This window comes from Dromiciops gliroides, chromosome 2 (assembly GCF_019393635.1).
Source record: "Dromiciops gliroides isolate mDroGli1 chromosome 2, mDroGli1.pri, whole genome shotgun sequence".
In the NCBI taxonomy this organism is placed as follows: domain Eukaryota; kingdom Metazoa; phylum Chordata; class Mammalia; order Microbiotheria; family Microbiotheriidae; genus Dromiciops; species Dromiciops gliroides.
The window spans coordinates 194,874,883-194,893,150 of record NC_057862.1 but is presented as its reverse complement, the minus strand read 5'-3'; the positions used below and the strand labels follow the sequence as shown (position 1 = coordinate 194,893,150).

General features: G+C 48.4%; 1 protein-coding gene across 1 annotated transcript; it reads left to right on the top strand.

The window, feature by feature from the left end:
- Positions 1-544: 544 nt before the first annotated feature.
- Positions 545-17,878, top strand: STRC (stereocilin). Its single transcript, XM_043988168.1, is given in 31 exon segments — positions 545-605; positions 956-1,738; positions 1,832-1,856; positions 2,304-3,558; positions 4,840-4,872; positions 4,874-4,903; positions 5,074-5,113; positions 5,116-5,183; positions 5,383-5,549; positions 6,221-6,407; positions 6,697-6,812; positions 7,732-7,858; positions 8,239-8,421; positions 9,167-9,208; positions 9,337-9,512; positions 9,665-9,737; positions 10,587-10,712; positions 11,008-11,066; positions 11,685-11,808; positions 11,938-12,050; positions 13,313-13,448; positions 13,859-14,055; positions 14,438-14,528; positions 14,762-14,918; positions 15,348-15,517; positions 15,751-15,906; positions 16,511-16,653; positions 16,831-16,979; positions 17,221-17,318; positions 17,425-17,572; positions 17,793-17,878. Coding segments are annotated over 31 exon segments (5,319 nt in total).
- The last annotated feature ends 390 nt before the right edge of the window (positions 17,879-18,268 follow it).

Sequence of the window (18,268 nt, the reverse complement as noted above, 5' to 3'; positions counted from 1 at the left end):
TTGTCTGGATATACATCTTTCTTCCATAATCCCATTTTCCTTGCTTCTAACTCCCTGGTTCCCTATATACTGTGGTTCTTTCACACCCTAGTTCCTTTCTTTCCCTAAAGTCTCCAAGCTTCTCTCCTACTCATCTTACTGACTCCCTTCCATTTGGGCTCCCACCTCTGGTTCTGTAGCTCATTATCCCTTGACTATCTTTCACTGTTATTTCCCTCCCTCATGGCTACCTCCCTCTCTCTCCTTGTTTATCTTCTACCTTTCTAGCTCTCTCTAGCCCCTTCCTCTGGACATCCCTATCACTCTGCCTACCTCCCCTTTCCCACCTTTCCTTATGACCACAGGATCAGATGATCAGAGGCTCAGGTGACGACACCATGTTAGGTTACCCATCTGTTAGGTTACAGATCTTCTTTCCTGCTGGGCCTGGGTGGTGTTGATAGCTGGAGTCCATGGCTACTGTGTCCTGTCCCCGTTCAGCTCCTCCTAGGAAAAGCAGGTGCCTATTACTTACCTCCTAACATCTTAATGCTCACCTTGAAACATGGCTCTGAGCCTCTGGCCCTTGCTGCTCCTGTTGCTGTTGCTGCTGCTTCCCCATGCAGGTGAGGGAAGGGTTAGAGGATAGGATGGGGAGTGGACGGGGGACAGTCTGTGGGGAGGGACTATGGATGGAACTTAATACAGGTTTGTTGAATTGAAACGAAGGGTTGAAGGTGAAAGGGGAGAGGAACAGATAGACCAGGGCTAAGGGAGAAAGGAACCAATCAATGGGAGAACATGAAGGATTCAAAGTCGGGCCAGCCTGGACTGTGACCCAATGATAGAATGTAACTTCCCCACCTTCCCCACTCCTTACCTTTCTGAGCAGAGAGAATAGGGACAGCTGGATCTGGCCCCAAGCTTAGGTTCCGGTCATTTCTGCCAAAGTGACCTATGCCTTTTTCCCCCACAGTGACTCTGGCCCCTGTGGATTCCCAGGACCCAGACCCTGTGATTTCTCTCCTGAGGTCATTTTTAGGGGCTTTGGATATAGTCCCACCAAGCTTCTTCAGCCGTTCAGAGTTCTCTGCCTTTCTAGATAACATTTCTTCTTCCCTGGAAGGCTTAGAGCCTAGAGATATGGGGGGAGATGAGCCCCCAACCCTAAGACCCCCTGCCCTACGGCTTCATGATTTCCTGGTGACTTTGAGGGGCAGTCGGGACTGGGAACCCCTGATCAAGCTACTAGGAGACACCCTGGCTCTGCTAGGACATGAGCAGACACCTCGGGATTTTCTGGGGCACCAGGCAGGCACCCTAAGTGGGCTGGCAGAGGTGCTACTAAATATCCTGCTTCCTGAGGAGTCCACAATGCCTCCTCGACCCCCCTGTACTCGAGATGGACCCCCTGACTGTGATCTGGCTGCTGATTGGTTACCTTCACTTCTACTGTTGCTGGAAGGTACTCGCTGGCAGGCATTGCTGCAGATGATCCCTGTGGCTGACACCAACTTCACAGACCCTGGCTGGGGGGAGCCCCCACCCCGTCTTTTGCAGGGCCTCCTAGACCTGCTACAACCAGCTGAAGAGCCAGGTGTTGAAGGACCCCTTTGGGTGGGCCTTCTTCGTACAGTGGGCGCTCCCCTCTCTGCTGCCTTCCAGGGGGGGCTGCTGCGCGCCACCCACTCCCTGAAGGATGAGGTTTTTGCCATGCTGGGGCAACCAGAACTCAATGCCAGTGGGCAGTGCATGGGAGGTAAGTGGTGCCTGTGGGTAAGGAATTGGCAGTAGCGGGTAGAGGTGGGGTTGGGTTGTGGTGGGGTCATCTCCTTTTCTTTCTCCATCCTAGGTAACTTGAGACAGCTACTCCTTTGGTGAGTAACCGAAGACCAGATCTGAGAGAGATTGAGCCATATTAGTTGAGGGACAAGCTAAGGGAGCCAGGTCTTGAGGGCTATAGTGTAAAGGGATGGTGCCACAATGTGGCTGGCATGAGCCCTTCCCTGGGCAGTCTTTGAGTTGTTTAGAACCTGGCCTAGGTGGGCAGGAAGGATCCAGAGAGGGTGGTGCCTCAATTTTCTTCAGGTTGTGGTAGGATTTTTTTTTTAGTACTGTGCCCCTTCCCCACTTGCCCACCTCCTATAGACCATTCTCAGTAATACAGAGAATCCCAGAGAACCTAGCCTGTGGCAAAGTCCATATTTCCACCCCTCGCTGTCCCCCCCTCCCATGCATGACTCTGTACCCAGGGTTAGAAGAGTCCTGTGAATGAAAGTCTCCGAACTGACTGGTCCTGTCTTACATTCTCCTTCTGTCCTCAGGGGTGTACTACACAATGTATCCTGGGATGCCCAGGCCCTGGGATTCCTATCTGGGACACCACCCCCACCCCCTGCCCTCCTACACTGCTTGAGTACTGGAGTACCGCTGCCCCGAGCCTCCCAGCATTCCTCTGGAAGCAATTCTCGAGAGCCTCGGGCCTTCTCCATGGACACAATTTGCTACAATGAATCGGACTCTGACTTACCCTTCAGCATCTCCAATTTCTCCATCCACCTGTACTGTCAACATGCCAAACCTTCAACTCCCCGCCCACCTTCCAGTATGGCTGTGACCTGTGAGACAGCTGCGTGGTATGTGACCTCCCTAGAGGTGAGCGCCCAGTTTTGGTTGCAGGCATGCCATGATCAGTACCCGGAACAGTTCCTGGAGGTCATCTGCAGTAATTTCTCCCTGATGTCACTGCCCAGGCCCAACAGAGGCCTGGTGAGGCGGCTCTGTGCCAGCCTCCTCCCCCCACCCACCAGTTGTCCGGAAGGTCTGCCTCCCATTCCCCTCACCCCAGAGCTCTTCTGGGGTTGTTTCCTGGAGAATCAGACACTGTGGGTGGAGCGAATGTGTGTAGAGGAGGGCCTAGAGGCAGTGCCCCCACAGAACCAAGCATGGGTACATCATGTGTGCCAGGGTCCGACCCCTGATGCCAGTGCCTTCCCACCCTGCCATATCGGACCCTGTGGGGAGCGCTGCCCAAATGGGGGCAGTTTTCTGGAGATGGTATGTGTCAATGATACCCTTTATGATTCCCTGGTACCCTTCTGGCCCTGGCTGGAGGGACAGTGTAGAATTAGCCGTGGGGGTAATGATACCTGCTTCCTGGAGGCACTGCTTGGTCCTCTGCTGCCTTCATTGCCTCCTCTAGGGCCCTCTCCCCTCTGCCTGGCTCCAGGTCCCTTCCTGCTTGGCATGCTATCCCAGCTGCCCCGATGTCAGGCTTCAGTACCTGCCCTCTCCCATCCTACCCGCCTACACTATTTTCTTCGCCTCCTGGCATTCCTCCTGGGCCCAGGGGCTGGGGGTATAGAAGCCCAGAGGCTGCTGGGCCAGGCTCTGCTACTCTCCAGTCTTCCTGACAACTGCTCCTTCTGGGACTCCTTCAACCCTTGGGGCCGAAGTAGCATGCTACGGTCAGTGGGTGAATACCTGAAGCAGGAGCAGAGGCTGACCCCACCTGGTCCTGGCCCCCCTGATGACTCCATCCCAGATCTTGGCAAGAGGGAGCTGCTGGCTTGCTATAGTGTGAGTACCCTGGCTTGTCAGAGGAGTTGGGGACATGTTGTGGGACAGAAAGAGGTTTCTTTTTGTCACTGCTAACCTCCCCACCTAATACTTTTTTTTTCTTTCATAGGGTAGGGTGGAGAGATGGGTTTGGTCTTTGGGGCTGAAGGTAAAGGGAATTGGGGGCTAGAAAGGTCTGTGGAGCTAGGGTAGTGTTTGAAGTGAGAATACCTAAAAGAGTAGTGATTTCTAGTCTTTAAATCAAGACGGTCTGGACACATACCTCTGACATACTGACTGTGTGACTGTGGACAAGGCTTTTAAGCATTCTAGGCAATTCTCACCTTCTCACACTCACAACAATCATCTCTTGGTGTTCTAGTTAACTCTCTAAGACCATAATTTACTATAATTTATAAGGTATATACCATAGTGAAGAAGGGAATTTCCTCACTAGAAAGTTCCTTATTTCAATGAAATCATGTGAAATCATTAAATCAATGAAATCATGACTTCTGGATGTCCAAGAATTATAAAATGATAACTCAAATGCCATGTTCTCCATGAAGCCTTCCTTATCACCAAGCCAGAAGTGACAAATCTGATCTGTGAACTTTCACAGTACTCTATTTGTGTCTCTCTTACTAGACTATAAGCTCCTGAGGACAGGGACCATATCTTATTTATCATATCACTTACAGAACCTAGTGCCAAACTTTTCACATCCTGGGCATTTAACAAGTCATTAAATGAATGAATGAATAAACTCAACTAAAGAGAGAATGGCTAAGATTAGCCAAGAGACCTTTGTTCTAAGCCCAGCCATGCCAATAATTATCTTTCTGACTGTGGGCATGCCACTTTATTCGAGCTGGTTTTCTCATCCATAAAACGAGGGCATTATACTGGATGATCTCAAAAAATCCCCTCCATTCCAAAATGTTGTGCATTTATGTCATCCTTCTTTATGTCATCCAGAGTGGTGGCAAGTAGAGGTGGTTCTGTTGGCAGTAATCAATTAAATGATAAATATTTATTGAGTGTCAGCTCCATCCAGCCAGGATTATTTTCATTGGTCAAGAGGATTCAGAAATAAACATGGTCCCCCACCCAGAAGGAGCTTACCAAATAATACAGAGTATTTGAGGAGACAACCTACACCCACAAACAGTTTTGAATAACAACATGAAATAGTATGGCATTAAGACCAATTCCAAAGTAGGTAGAGTACCTGGGGAATCTGTGGGACTGGTTAGTGAGGAGAGCTGCCTCTCTTTGATGTGTTCTCTTTCCTAATGACAGCCTTTACTGTGGGGGAATTGCTCCAGAGGGAGAGAGTGCTTGGGTCCTGCAGATCCTTGTTCAGGTAATTGTCCAGGGAGGGGCAGAGCAGGGGTGGGAGACTGTGGCCCATAAGACTTGGATGTCACAAGTCATTGGACCCTCAGGTCCCTGCCAAGGCTTTGAGAGTATGCTTACTACAATGCACAATGCATTTTTCTTACCTTGATACCTTCTCCCTCTGCCATCCTCCAGGAGTACCTGCGCATGCCCCCAGAGAATCTCCAGCAGCTGGTATTACAGCAGAGAGTGAGGCAGCCCAGGGTTTCTTGGCACTCATCCATCACTCTGGGCCCAATTGAAAGGTGGGAAGCCAAGGGGGTTAACCGTTCCAAACTGGAACATATGGGGAAACCTGGAGAATAGAAACAAGGGATGGACAGGAAGATGCCTGGATGACTTGGGAGGGACTGAATTAGTGGGAAGAGGGACTACGAATGAAGGGGGTGTATCTGACGATCATGATCAGGATGAAGTCACTGATCATTATTGTGCTTCCATCAGGTGCCCCCATCAGAGGAGCGGGCCCTGGGCCGACTGACTGCTCTCTTGCTCCAGCGATTCCCTCAACTCACGCCTCAGCTCTTTATTGATCTGTCACCACTCATCCCCTTCCTGGCTGTCAATGATCTGCTTCGCTTCCCACCCTCCCTGTTGGCTAATGAGAGCGTGTGAGATACTTGCTTTTGTCATGATCTGTACTCTTCCCTGGCCCCCAACACCACCCTTGCCCTGGACTTAACCCTGTCCCCCCCATGACCTCACTCCATCTTCATTCCCTATTCTCATCATTTTCCCCCTGCTTCTCATTATGGCCTTACCCACTTCCCTACTTGCTTCCCACCAATTCTGGGGCCTCAGCCTACCATTCATTCATAGGATCACATATTTAGAGCTGGAAGATACCTTAGAGGCCACTGAGTTGAACCCCCTCATTTTACAAATGAGGAACTGAGATTGAGAGAGGTTTAGTAATTTGCCCATAGTTGCACAGAGTTGAAATTTGAACACAGGCCTTCTAACTCTTATTAATGCAGTACACTTTTCACTATACCACATGGCCAAGCGTGCCAAGATAAACCCTGGGTTGCCTCAAAAACTTGGGGAGTAGCGCAGCTAGGTGGTGCAGTGGATAAAGCACCAGCCCTGGATTCAGGAGGACCTGAGTTCAAATCCAGCCTCAGACGCTTGACACTTACTAGCTGTGTGACCCTGGGCAAGTCACTTAACCCTCATTGCCCTGCCAAAAAACCAAACCAAACCAAACCAAACCAAACCAAACCAAAAAAAAGCTTGAGAAGTAGAGCAGGGCTAGGGGGTGATACTCATCTGCCTCCCCAAGGCTGGCTGCCATCCGTGATCGTAGTCCAGCCATGAGACCTGAGCAGAAGGAAGCCCTGGCACAGCTGCTGCTGGCACCTGAGCTGTTTGGGGAAGTGCCTGCCTGGTCTCAGGAACTGCTGTGGGCTGCATTACCCTTGTTGCCCCACCTACCTTTGGAACACTTCCTGCAACTTAGTCCCCACCAGGTACTTCCTATGAATGTGAGAAGGCTGCTTTTCTTGACCTTGATCCTTGACCTTGGCTGTTTTTTGTCCATGCTCTGCCCCTTTTGAATGATTTGGGAACTAGTGGTCAGGATAAGTTAGGTCGTATGCTCTCTCTTTCCTTTCCCAATCCTCCCCAAGAGTCATGACCTTTCAGCTGAAAGAGGGCTTTTTGGTATAACATGTAGGGAGAAGGCTAGGCCCAATTGTGACCCTTACAGTATTCCAAGACACATTGACCAAACAATGACTCAGACCTCTCCACCCTTAGATCCAGGCCTCTGGAGGACAGCTGCCAGTAGCAGGGCTGGGACCAGGACAGGCCCGGCATGTGCTACGTAGTTTGGTGAATCAGAGTGTCCCAATGGTGAAGAACAGGGTGCGAAGGTAGGTGGTTGTGGAGTTAAGGGTAAGGTCCACATAGGCAGAGCTAGAAATGGACAGTACCAACTGGAATTTCAAATGTGTGAAACCTTTTTGGAGAGCAATCTGGTAAAACACAATAAAGGATACATAATTAATCAGAATCTTCAACCCAATGATTCAGTTGTTAGGAATATTGCCTGAAAGTATCATCCAAAAATGGACAGAAAGAATTGTTCAAAGATTTTCAGAGCAGCATTATATGTAATTGGAAAAAAAAAAAAACCCTCAAAAAACTGAAAGCGACTTTACCACCTTAGTAGAGTAGTTTAAATAAAATGTGGTACATCTTGTGATGAACTATCATACTTTATTAACATTGACAAGCATAAGGAATTTTTAAAATCTAGAAAGAATTTTATGAAATAATGGAAAAGTGAAGAAAAAGCAGAACTGGAAGAAGAGAGAACACTCTGAGATCATAATAGGAAATGTGAATGAGAATGAATGGAGAAAAAATTCTTATGGGAATTTAGAAAGAAGGAATACTTTAGAGGTTGAAAGTAACTGATATAAATGTAAATAGGTACATAAGCGAAGTTCAGTTGTTTGTCCTGATGCTTAATGTTAAATTTCTAATAAAGATTTAATTTCCAGCAAAGTGGAAATGGACCAGCCATTCAATAGAACCAGTGGAGCAAGAAAGAGCTAAGATGAAATTGTAGGGGATCTGGGGAGGAAGAGAGAAGGGAGAACATAGGGCTCTCAAGCAATATAGCTGAATGATTCAGATACAAGGCCAGCTTGGTACCACATGGTACCTGCATGTTCTGTTTCAGTGTTTCTAATGCCAACATAGAACCTCTTTAGTATCTATAAGATTCTTCCCTTCATGCCCATGTTAGTACCCACCCAGACACTGTTCTGTGACTTCTCAGGCTAGGTCCCTCGCCTGATTCCTAAGTACTGAGGAACTTCAGAGTCTTGTGCCCTTGAGGGACCCTGTGGGGTCAGTAGAACGAGGACTTCTAGAATGTGTAGCCAATGGAACCCTCAGCCCTGAAGGACGGGTGAGCCCCTTGACAGAAGAACCCTAGCAGCATGGGCTCCCTTGCTGTGCCCATGTAGTAATTCCTGCTCATTTGACCCAACCAGGCCTTGGTGGTATGGTGCAAGTCCCCCTGCTCCCTTTCTGTCCCATGTACTGTCCCTGTTACTACCCTTCCTAGTTCTCCCCCTGCTTTCTAATACTTCTACTACACCAGCACCTCTTCATCTCCCCGTTGCCCCCACCATTCTTGTCCTTCCTCCTCTTCCTTCTCCTTAACCCCTCCACATTTTGGTCCCAGGCCAGGGCTTAAAGACCCCCGAATGATTGAAGGTGAAATTAAGAGGCTGGTATCCAGGCGCTTGTCTCCCATTTCCTGCTTATGGTCCTTATGTTTTGCAGGTGGCACATGAACTGCTACGGGTGCTTCGTTCAACTGGCGGGGCAGAGTTGAGCCCCCTGGAGCTGCAGGCCTGGGGCCCCCTCTTCTCTCAGCTCGAACTCAACTTCCTGCAGGAGTTGTCAGATTCCCAACTCAGAACCATTCTCCCTGCCTTGCAAAGAACCGACCTCACACTTGGCCAGGTAAGAACATCCCTAATCCCTTAGGGAGCCTTCTTTGCTCCTATTTCCCACAGAAATCTTCCCTTATTGGCACTATGCCTAACCTAGTGATCTGAGTAGGCTGTAAGTCAGACTGACAGTGATAATGAGCACCAAGTAGGGGGAGTCTAAGGGCAGGACCAGGAGGTTTTAGGATAGGGGTTCTTAATCTTTTTGCATGACATGGACCAGCCTGGTGAAATCTATGGACTTCTCAGAACAATGTTTTTTTGTTTGTTTGGTTTTTTTTGGTGAGGCAATTGGGGTTAAGTGACTTGCCCAGGGTCACACAGCTAGTAAGTGTTAAGTGTCTGAGGCCGGATTTGAACTCAGGTACTCCTGACTCCAGGGCCGGTGCTCTATCCACTGCGCCACCTAACTGCCCCAGAACAATGTTTTTTAAAATACACAGAATTGGGGCAGCTAGGTGGTGCAATGGATAGAGCACCGGCCCTGGAGTCAGGAGTACCTGAGTTCAAATCCGGCCTCAGACACTTAACACTTACTAGCTGTGTGACCCTGGGCAAGTCACTTAACCCCAATTGCCTCACCAAAAAAAACCCAAAACACACAGAATTACCAAGGAATCCAATTAATACTGAAATACAGTTATCAAAAGAAATATTTTTTAAAAACCAACAAGTTCACATACATCAAGTTAAGAGTTCCTGCTTTAGGAGCTTGGGTCTGAGCTGGTTCTTCTTTCCTTTCTCTTTCCTCACTTCAGGCCACCCTGTTGCTTGAACGCCTTCTCCCCAAGCAGATGTAAGTGGCAGATCCTCTCTCCAAATGTCACCCTGGTGGATCACTGACCCACTTCCCCATTGCCACACTCACCACACCCAGCCTTTCAGCCTCTCCTCTTCCTCAGGCCTCCTGTACTGGTTTTCTCCTCAGCTGTCAGTGGAAGAGCTCTGTGCTCTCCATCCGCTGCTGCCAGGCCTCAGCCCACAGTCCCTCAGAGTCATCCCTATAGAGGTCCTGGCTGCAGCTTGTCCCTGCTTGTCATCTACACTGCCTAGGCTTTCATCTGCTCAGAAAGCAGCATTGTTACAGGCTTTTCGGGTATGTAAGTGCATGGAAGGAGGGAGAAGTGGGGATAAATAATACTAATGATTGGGAGGGTAGCAGATGCATCTGGCTCTGTCCTCTGCCCTTGTGAACACGGCACCCCAAAATGATGGAGATACAAAAACAGTGCCAGGAATTTTCATTCAGGTCAAAGGATGGAATTCAAAATCACAGGACCGATTGGTGCAGATCCAACTGTGTGCCCTGCTTGACCAGGTATGTCTGAAGTTTCCTTACTCCACTCCAACCTTACAGGTCTCAGGGCAGTTTTATTTGTCTGGTGCTGACTTGGGAGACCTTTCCCTACTCCAATGGTCCCCTAAGAAGTCAGACCTGTTCTATTCCCTGCCCTAACCTGCAAGAGATTTTATTCATCCTTGGGAGGGGTTCCAGAATCCTGGAGCTGGTCCACTTTTTTGTTTTGTTTTGTTTTTGTGTTTTTGTTTTTGTTTTTGTTTTTTTGTGAGGCAATTGGGGGTTAAGTGACTTGCCCAGGGTCACACAGCTAATAAATGTCACTTGTCTGAGTCCGGATTTGAACTCAGGTCCTGCCTGAAATCCAGGGCTGGATGCTCTAATCCACTGTGCCACCTAGCTGCTCCGCTGGTCCACTTTCAAGAAGTGTGGTCCAGGGCAGCTAGGTGGCGCAGTGAATAAAGCACTGACCCTGAATTCAGGAGGACCTGGGTTCAAATCCAGCCTCAGACACTTGACACTTACTAGCTGTGTGACCTTGGGCAAGTCACTTAACCCTCATTGCCCCACAAAACAAAACAAAACAAAAACAAAAGAAGTGTGGTCCAGTTATGTCCCATGAGCTGCCTCATATGTCTGAGCACCTAGTTGCGCAGGAGCCTAAGGACTCCCAAGGTCTATCTTATGAGCTACAGAATGGAGTGGAATGGCTCAACAATGAGAAATCTTGAAATGGTAGGGAAATATTTCTATCCCTAGCCCTGCCCAAACGGATCATGCTGTGGCTCCTCCTCATCTTCCCTTTCCCCCAACTACCATGGTTCCTATTTCTTTTCTAAGGGCTAAACATTCCCCCTCTCAATTCTTCCCAACCCTACCAGCCAGGCTCTCTTATCTGGCCAGAGTGTTTACTTCCCTTGCTGCCCCTAAAGCTGCTACAATTGGACGCCCCAGTTCTTCTGGCCAATCTCAGTCCCTATCGGGAGCTGCCCTGGTCTGAACAGCAGGTAACACCCCTTGCTTAGTACTTTCCTTTTCTCTTGCTCTCTCACTTCAACACCCAATCTAACTGACACCTATATATAAAACCCCTCCCATATTGGCTCTCCACCGTGCCCCCTCTCCATTTCTTCATTTCCCTTTCCCTGGGGGAAAAATATGTAGGTAGAGGTAGAAACTTTGGGAAGGTGGGAGCTGACCATGGTTCTGGCCAGAACCATGGATAAAATGGACTCTGGGTAGCTTGAGTTTTTGGCCAGTGCCCTAGCAGATGGGGCCACTCTTGTCTCACTTCCTTTGCAGGCCCAATTTCTCTGGAAGAAGATGTCTTTAACCACCAGCATGACCCTAAGAAACTTGCAGTGAGTGTCTTCTGTCAGAAACAAGAAGCGCCTCTTCTGTTCCCTCTGCCCCCGTTGAGGCAGCCTTCCTCCGTTTGTTCTTCCACCCTGGACCCTGCAGTGCTAAGAGACAGTTTAGTAGAGGCTTGGGGATCTCTCATGTCTGGCCTGGTCAAGAGGTTTCTAGGGTTTCTAGACAAGACCACTTAAGGTTGATAGATGACAGCTCCCTACAAAAATACACACATACATTTATATTGTTCAGTTGTTTTAGTCATCTCCAACTCTTCACAACCCTATTTGGTCTTTTCTTGGCAAAAACACTGGACATAGGGGGCAGCTAGGTGGCGCAGTGGATAAAGCACCAGCCCTGGATTCAGGAGTACCTGAGTTCAAATCCAGCCTCAGACACTTGACACTTACTAGCTGTGTGACCCTGGGCAAGTCACTTAACCCCCATTGCCCCACAAAAAACAAAAAACAACCAAAAAATACTGGACATAGATAGATAGATAGATATAGATATAGATATGTGTGTGATGCACAATTTTGACAGCATTACAGGTATCAAGCTGGGGGGTAGGGGGGGTGGGCTGTTATCTGGCTTAATTGCTTCTCCCAAATTTTTTTTCCCCTCAGGTCTTTGGGCACCCTGGCAGGAGGCATGACCTGTGAATGGCTGCAGCAGTTCAGCTGGAGGGCTGACTTCCTTAAAGTGGTGGTCTTGCTCTACCAGCTGCCTGGTGGGGTTCGAGGCAGTCTGGTGAGAGAATTTATTTACATGCATCATTGGGAAAACAGCAATACCAGGCATTGAGGGGAGGAGGGAGCAGCATTGGTATCAGATACCTAATTTGGGCTCCTGAAAACACTTCCTTACCCCCTCTCACAGAGGGCCTGTATTTGGGAAGAACTACAGAGGAGAATGGAAATGTCTGAACTGGAGCTAGGAGGCCTGGGACCAGACCTGAATGGTCTGCAACAGGAGCTACTTTTCCAATTACCGTAGGTACTGGGATCCAATGTCATGGGGTGAGGGTTATAGCTTAAAGTTCCAGGAGGCCTAGTGTGGGGAATGTGGGAGTTTTGCCCTTGGAAGATGCTGTCAAAAGTGGTTATTTTCTGCCTTGGATCATAGCGCCTTTCATAGTGCTTAATAAGTGTTTGTTTGACAGAGTTGGGTTGGATTGCATTGGGTAACTCAGATTACTTCTGGATCAGCAGGTAAGGATTCTGGTTAAAATTACTCCTTCTATTGGTTGGCAACCCAAAAGAACATCCCAGGAGTAGGAGGAGTAAAGGAGTATGTAGCCCTTGTGTTTATCTTCATGCTTTACTTCCATTGCAACATGTATCTGAACTATGTTGCTGGAGATTTTGGGGTAGTGAGTGGAGATGATCTCAGAGCTTCCCTAGGAATGAAGCAGTGGTAAAAAAGTAAATTCTAATGTCATATTCCCGAACCTTTCTCCAACCTCTCCAGAAACTTCAGTCTCTCCACTATAACTAACTGTTCTGTCTGGCTCACTTTCAAAGTTGTCATCTCTGGTTCTTTTTGATGATGCTATTTCCTATATCAAAGAAATAGGCCTGCTTCCAATGCCATTTTTGTGCAATAATGTGTGGGTGCTATGATGTCACTTCCCATCTGAGAGACTGTGCCCTCCTCCCCCACCAATTTCTTGGTGGAATGGGAAGATGAGAGAAGATCTGATTCCTAGTCCTTCCCCTTGTGGTGTGACTTTGGAAAGCCTCTCTGGGCTCTGGTTTTGTAATTTGTGAAATGGGGCTATTAATTTTTGTCTTGCTTACCTCAGAGTATTGTTGTGAAGATCAAATTAGATAATGGATGTGGAAGTACCTTGAAAATTGCAAAGTGTTATAAAAATGATAGGTTTCATTATTGTCTCTTCTGATTTGGTACATTGAATTATGTCATTGTCTTTTGGGGCTAGCATCAAGTGAATTTAATTGGAAAGATGTCTTTCTACATTTCCTTTTTGGAGGACCTGAAACCATCATACTTCCATTCTCCTCTCACTTGAAGTACAATCTTGGGGAATAAAGTCAGGGACATTTAATAACTTCATTTCCTGTTCAGGAATAGGGATAAGGAGTTCTGTTGGTATCATACTGTGCCTGTGGCCTATCCGATGTCACTGCTTATTTGGGGACATTTTGCTCTGTCTTGGGACTATGGGGTTATCTGGTGTCACTTTCCGTCTGAACTTAGTTACTAGGGTGCCCCTGTTATTTAACTCCTGTAGAGTCCAGCTGATTGACAGGCTGTCCAATGATTCCATTCTCTTGGTGCTGGAGCTAGTACGGGGTGATCCTGAGCAGTTCCTGGTGCTTCCCCCACTCCGACGGGAAGCCCTGGCAGAGAGGGCTCTCCGCAGCCTGGTAAGGGCCTTCCCCTCCTAGACCTCAAAAGAAATTACCCCCCAAACTACCTGAGTTTTCCTTATCCTTCAGGATCTCAGATCCCTTTATGCATTAGACTCTTTCCTAGAGCCTCCCTAGATCATTTCCTAGACCTACCCACAAATCCTGGATCTCACTTGTCCCAAGGTTCCATCCCTCCAGAGTCTACCTTTTGTCCTTAGATCCAGAAGAATCTCAGAAAACACCTCCCAGTCTCCCAGGCCTGTCCTTTCTTAGGTGGGTTCATTGTTCAAGGATATCTTAAAGACCAGAGTGGAATGGAGAATCACAGGGTTAGGGAAGGCCAGAGGTTTTAGAACATTGGTCAGTAATTGGGATGCTCAGAGACAGAGGTCAAAGTGGTCAAAGAGGCCTGCTGCTTCCCTCAGGCTCCACAGGACACCCCACTCTCAGGGGAGGTGCTGGAGGCATTGGGCCCCCTGGTTGGATCCCTGGGGACAGAGAGCGTAGGCCGAATCCTCCCACAGACACTGCTGGCCCACCTCAATCGTCTGCAGAACTTCTGCCTGGGAGAACCGTTTGCCACAGAGTTGGGATGCTCGCTGTTGCATGAGTCTGCATTTGGGTATGGACCTGTAGTAGTCCAGAACTCCATTTCTCTGCTCAGAATCCTTGAACCTTAACTCTACCCAGCTTCTAAACCCTCACTTATAATACTGCTTCTCAATTCCTAATATTCTCAAGTTCTCTTCCCCCAAGTTGCCTGGTCCCCACCATTCTTGTCCCTCTTCTTCCTCCTCTTTCTCCTTAACTCTTCCACATTTTGGTCCCAGGACAGGGCCTAAAGACCCCCAAATGATTGAAGGTGAAATTAAGAGACTGGTATCCAGTCTCTTAATCTAAATCTAAAATCTTGATCTAAATCCCCATTTGCCCTTTCCTTAGTCAGCCTTACTCTAGTGCCTCACTCCAGGGCTCTGGCACTGACTTCACCACAAATCCCCCAGGCGGCCAGAACTCTGGAGCCGAGATGAAGTGGAGCAGGCTGGACGTCTGGTGTTGACCTTATCCTCTCAGGCCATTCTCCTACTGCCCAGGGTAAGGTGGGGAGGAGGAGCAGGTGGGGAGGACATGGAATTCCATTCAATAAAAACAGGGTAAATTAACATATAACTTAGTGGGGCATGAAGAATCATAGAGAGCAGGGGGAGAAAAAAGAGAGGCATTAGGCATGTATGAGGAGGGTCCTAAAGGGGGCAAAGGCTTTAGGGGGTTAGAACTGAGGCATCTGAATTTGGCTGTCTCCATGTCTTCCAAACCTCTGTGACCAGGAGGCCTTGGGACCTGAGACCTTGGAGCGACTTCTAGAGGGCCAGCAGAGCTGGGAGAAGAGCAGGGCTGGCCAACTGTGCGGGGTTCCAGAGCTAGGCCTCAGAAAAGCAGCACTGGTGACTGGAGTTGTCCAGGCAAAAGCTGAAGATGAACCAGGTGAGAGCTCCTCAACTTCTTAGACTTCCAATGTGGTTCAATAAAAAGGAAGTAGGTACAGGGAGTGGAAACAAGTTCTAGTTCTAACCACTAACTTGCCTTATAACTTTGAGCAAATAACTTCATCTTTTGGGGACTAAGGCCTTACTTGTGAATAGGAGATTTAACATTGCCTCTAGCTCTTAACATCCTATGATACCATAATTCTCCATAACCTTTCTACTGCTCCCTGGACTCTTTTAACTTAACCTTCTGCCTCACCTTTCCTCTCCCTAGTGCCTTACTGCATTATTGTCTCTGAGATGGCAGACTGTGATGCCCCTCTCCATTCACAAAAATTGTAGGGGTTATTGCTTTCAGAGGAGCCTTGCTGGGGCTTGCATAGTTAGTTCTTCATGGTCTTTCTCTGGCCCTCCCTTGTCACCCCAGATCCTGTGCCCACCTGCGCAGATGTCCGGGGGACATTCCCAGCAGCTTGGTCAGCAGCACAGATTGCAGAGATGGGGCTCCCTGACTTCGAGGACTGCCTGGGGTTGTTTGCAAAAGATACTGGTCTTGGGCCTGAGGAATTACAAGCAGCTATGGGCAAGGCAAAAGAGGTCAAGTAGAGGACTGGTGGTATATAGAAGCTAAGGGGGGGGCGTCGTGATCAGTATAGGAATGTGAATGTGAATGTGAATACAAAGATGTTTGAGAATGAAGAGGGAAAGAGGGAGGGAAAGAGGCGGGAAAGGGTCAGGCAGAACCCCCTTCTTGAACAGGTGGACAAAAGGAATAGAGTTTACAATGTTCCCCTAAAGGGAGCCTGAGTCTCAAATTTTCTTCCTCCTAGTTGTGGGGTCCCCCTCAAGAACTTCATCCTGAGCAGATCCTCCAGCTGGGTCGGCTGTTAATAGGGTTAGGAGAGCGTGAGCTTCAAGAATTGGTTCTGGTTGACTGGGCAGTGCTGGGAACCTTGGGACAATTGGAAGGCTGGAGCAAAAATCAGGTGACTACTTTCCCAGGGACTCAAGGGTTTCAGACTCCTACATATCTGCAAGCTTTTAGATCTTTTCTTTGGGACTTTTGTTTCCCAGCCACCCTACACCTTCTCTTTTGAATTCTTCCTATCGTCCCTGTAATCCAATGATGTCATGTTCTGTGTGCTTCAACAGGCTTCTTAGATTCCCTTCAACTTCTTATATGTCCTCAGACCCCAACCCTGGAGACTTAGCCTTCCCCATAGGCCCTGTGCTCTTGATGTTCAGAGATTCAGAGTTGAAAGGGATCTCACTTATATGGCACCTACCTATCTTCTTAAAACTGGATAATTTTTTAAGGATCCATTCAAGTATTAAATTTCTATCACCATGGGGCAGCTAGGTGGCGCAGTGGATAGAGTACTGGCCCTGGATTCAGGAGGACCTGAGTTCAAATCCAGACTCAGACACTTGACTCTTAGTAGCTGTGTGACCCTGAGCAAGTCACTTAACCCCAATTGCCTCACCAAAAAACAAAAAAAAACCCTAAACTAAAATATTAAATTTCTATGACCATGATACTTTCCCCTCTATAATTCTCCCCATCGTTTCCATGTTCCCTTTACTCTCCAGCTCCAAGTCATCGTCTCCAGCTTCTTGCGGCAGAGTGGCCGACATGTGAGGAACCTGGATTTCATTCACATAACTGCTCTTGGCCATTCGATCTGTGGCCTTCGGCCAGATGAGATACAGCTTATCAACAGTCGGGAGTTCAGGTCCTTTGTGGTGTGGACAGTGAGGGGAAGGGTGGGTTCATAGGCAAAGGAGTCCATGGGAAAGTGTGGGCAAAGAAAGAGAATCCCAGTTCAAAGGCTAAATTTCACTTGCTAAGTACCTCCTATGTCCTAAGTACCCTGTCCTATGAGCATGCCCCTGGTTTCAATTGTCCACAGCAAGGCTGTTCTTTTCCTGGGCTCCCTGCCCCTCCAGTGTTCTGAGGATCAGCTAGAGGCCCTGGCTCATCTGCTTGTGCTGCATGGAGGCTTTGGACTTGTCAGTAATTGGGGGCCCGAGATCTTTACTGAGGTTGGCTCAGTTGCAGGTAGGAAGACACGATGTTCTGGAGACAGGGGAGGTCTGAAATCAATGGGTCAAGGGTCTCTGGTTTGAGTGATAGGGGAGAGTACCTTTCCAAGTCACTGACAGGATTCTCAAGGTGAAGAAGTGGAGGAAGGGGTCTAGGTGAAAGATTTGGGGATGATCTTGGGGGAGTCTGTGAATAGAGGATTAATGGGCACAGTCCATAGTATGACCTAAGTGCTTCACTCCAATTGATTCTCTAGCGGGGCTACCAGACCTGGTGCTCTCAGCACTGCTTCGGGGACAGATCAGGGGCCTCACTCCATTAGCCATTGCTGTCATGCCAGCACCCAAGTTTGCTGTGAGTACCAACCAGTGGGGTTGGGAATGGGAAAGTAGGGCCTGGAGTTGGCACGGACAGAGTTGGGATTGGGGGAGAATGATGCGGATTCACTAAACACCCCTAGGTGGTATTCAGCCCTGTTCAGCTTTCTGGCTTCACCAGTGCTCAGGCTCTGGCTATCACACCTGAGCAAATGGCCTTCCTGAGCCCTGAGCAGCGTCAAGCAGTCATCTGGGCCCAGCATGAGGGAAAGGAGATCCTAGAACAGCTGGGTGAGTGACCAGCTTCACGATTTGATTTCCCCACCCCTACAGCCTGTTCTTGACTCCCAGGAACTGACCCCTATTCTCCTGTGATATATGGTTCTTCACTCCTCATGCTATTAGGCTAGGTAGTACCTGGGGTAAAAAAGGTCCATAGAAAGAGGAGGCAGATTCTGAGTAGATCCCTTAGAAGTAGAAATCAATCTTTTTTTTTTCTATCCCTCTGCAGGGCGTAACACAGCTTGGGGCCAGGAACAGACAGTTTCTTTCTGGACCCCAACACTGATTATCTTCCTACTTGGCTACTTACCCTGAAGCTGAGGGTCTGGGTAGCCAAGAAGGGAGGCTGATGGAAGAAGGGCCTATGGTCACATTTAGAGGAGTATAAATGGAAGTGTACCTAGTTGTTATTTATAATTTTAATTTGTAATATATATCAAGGACTATAAAAGGAAAATGCTGCTACTTCCCATCTACTTGAGGTTTAACATGGCCTGGCCCCCAAGATCTTGTGTCCACCTCCACCAACTTACTATCTTTCTTGTTTTGTTTTGTTTTGTTTTTTTAGTGAGGCAATTGGGGTTAAGTGACTTGCCCAGGGTCACACAGCTTGTAAGTGTCAAAGGTCTGAGGCCGGGTTTGAACTCAGGTCTTCCTGAATCCAGGGCCGGTTTGCTATCCACTGCACCACCCAGCTGCCCCCAA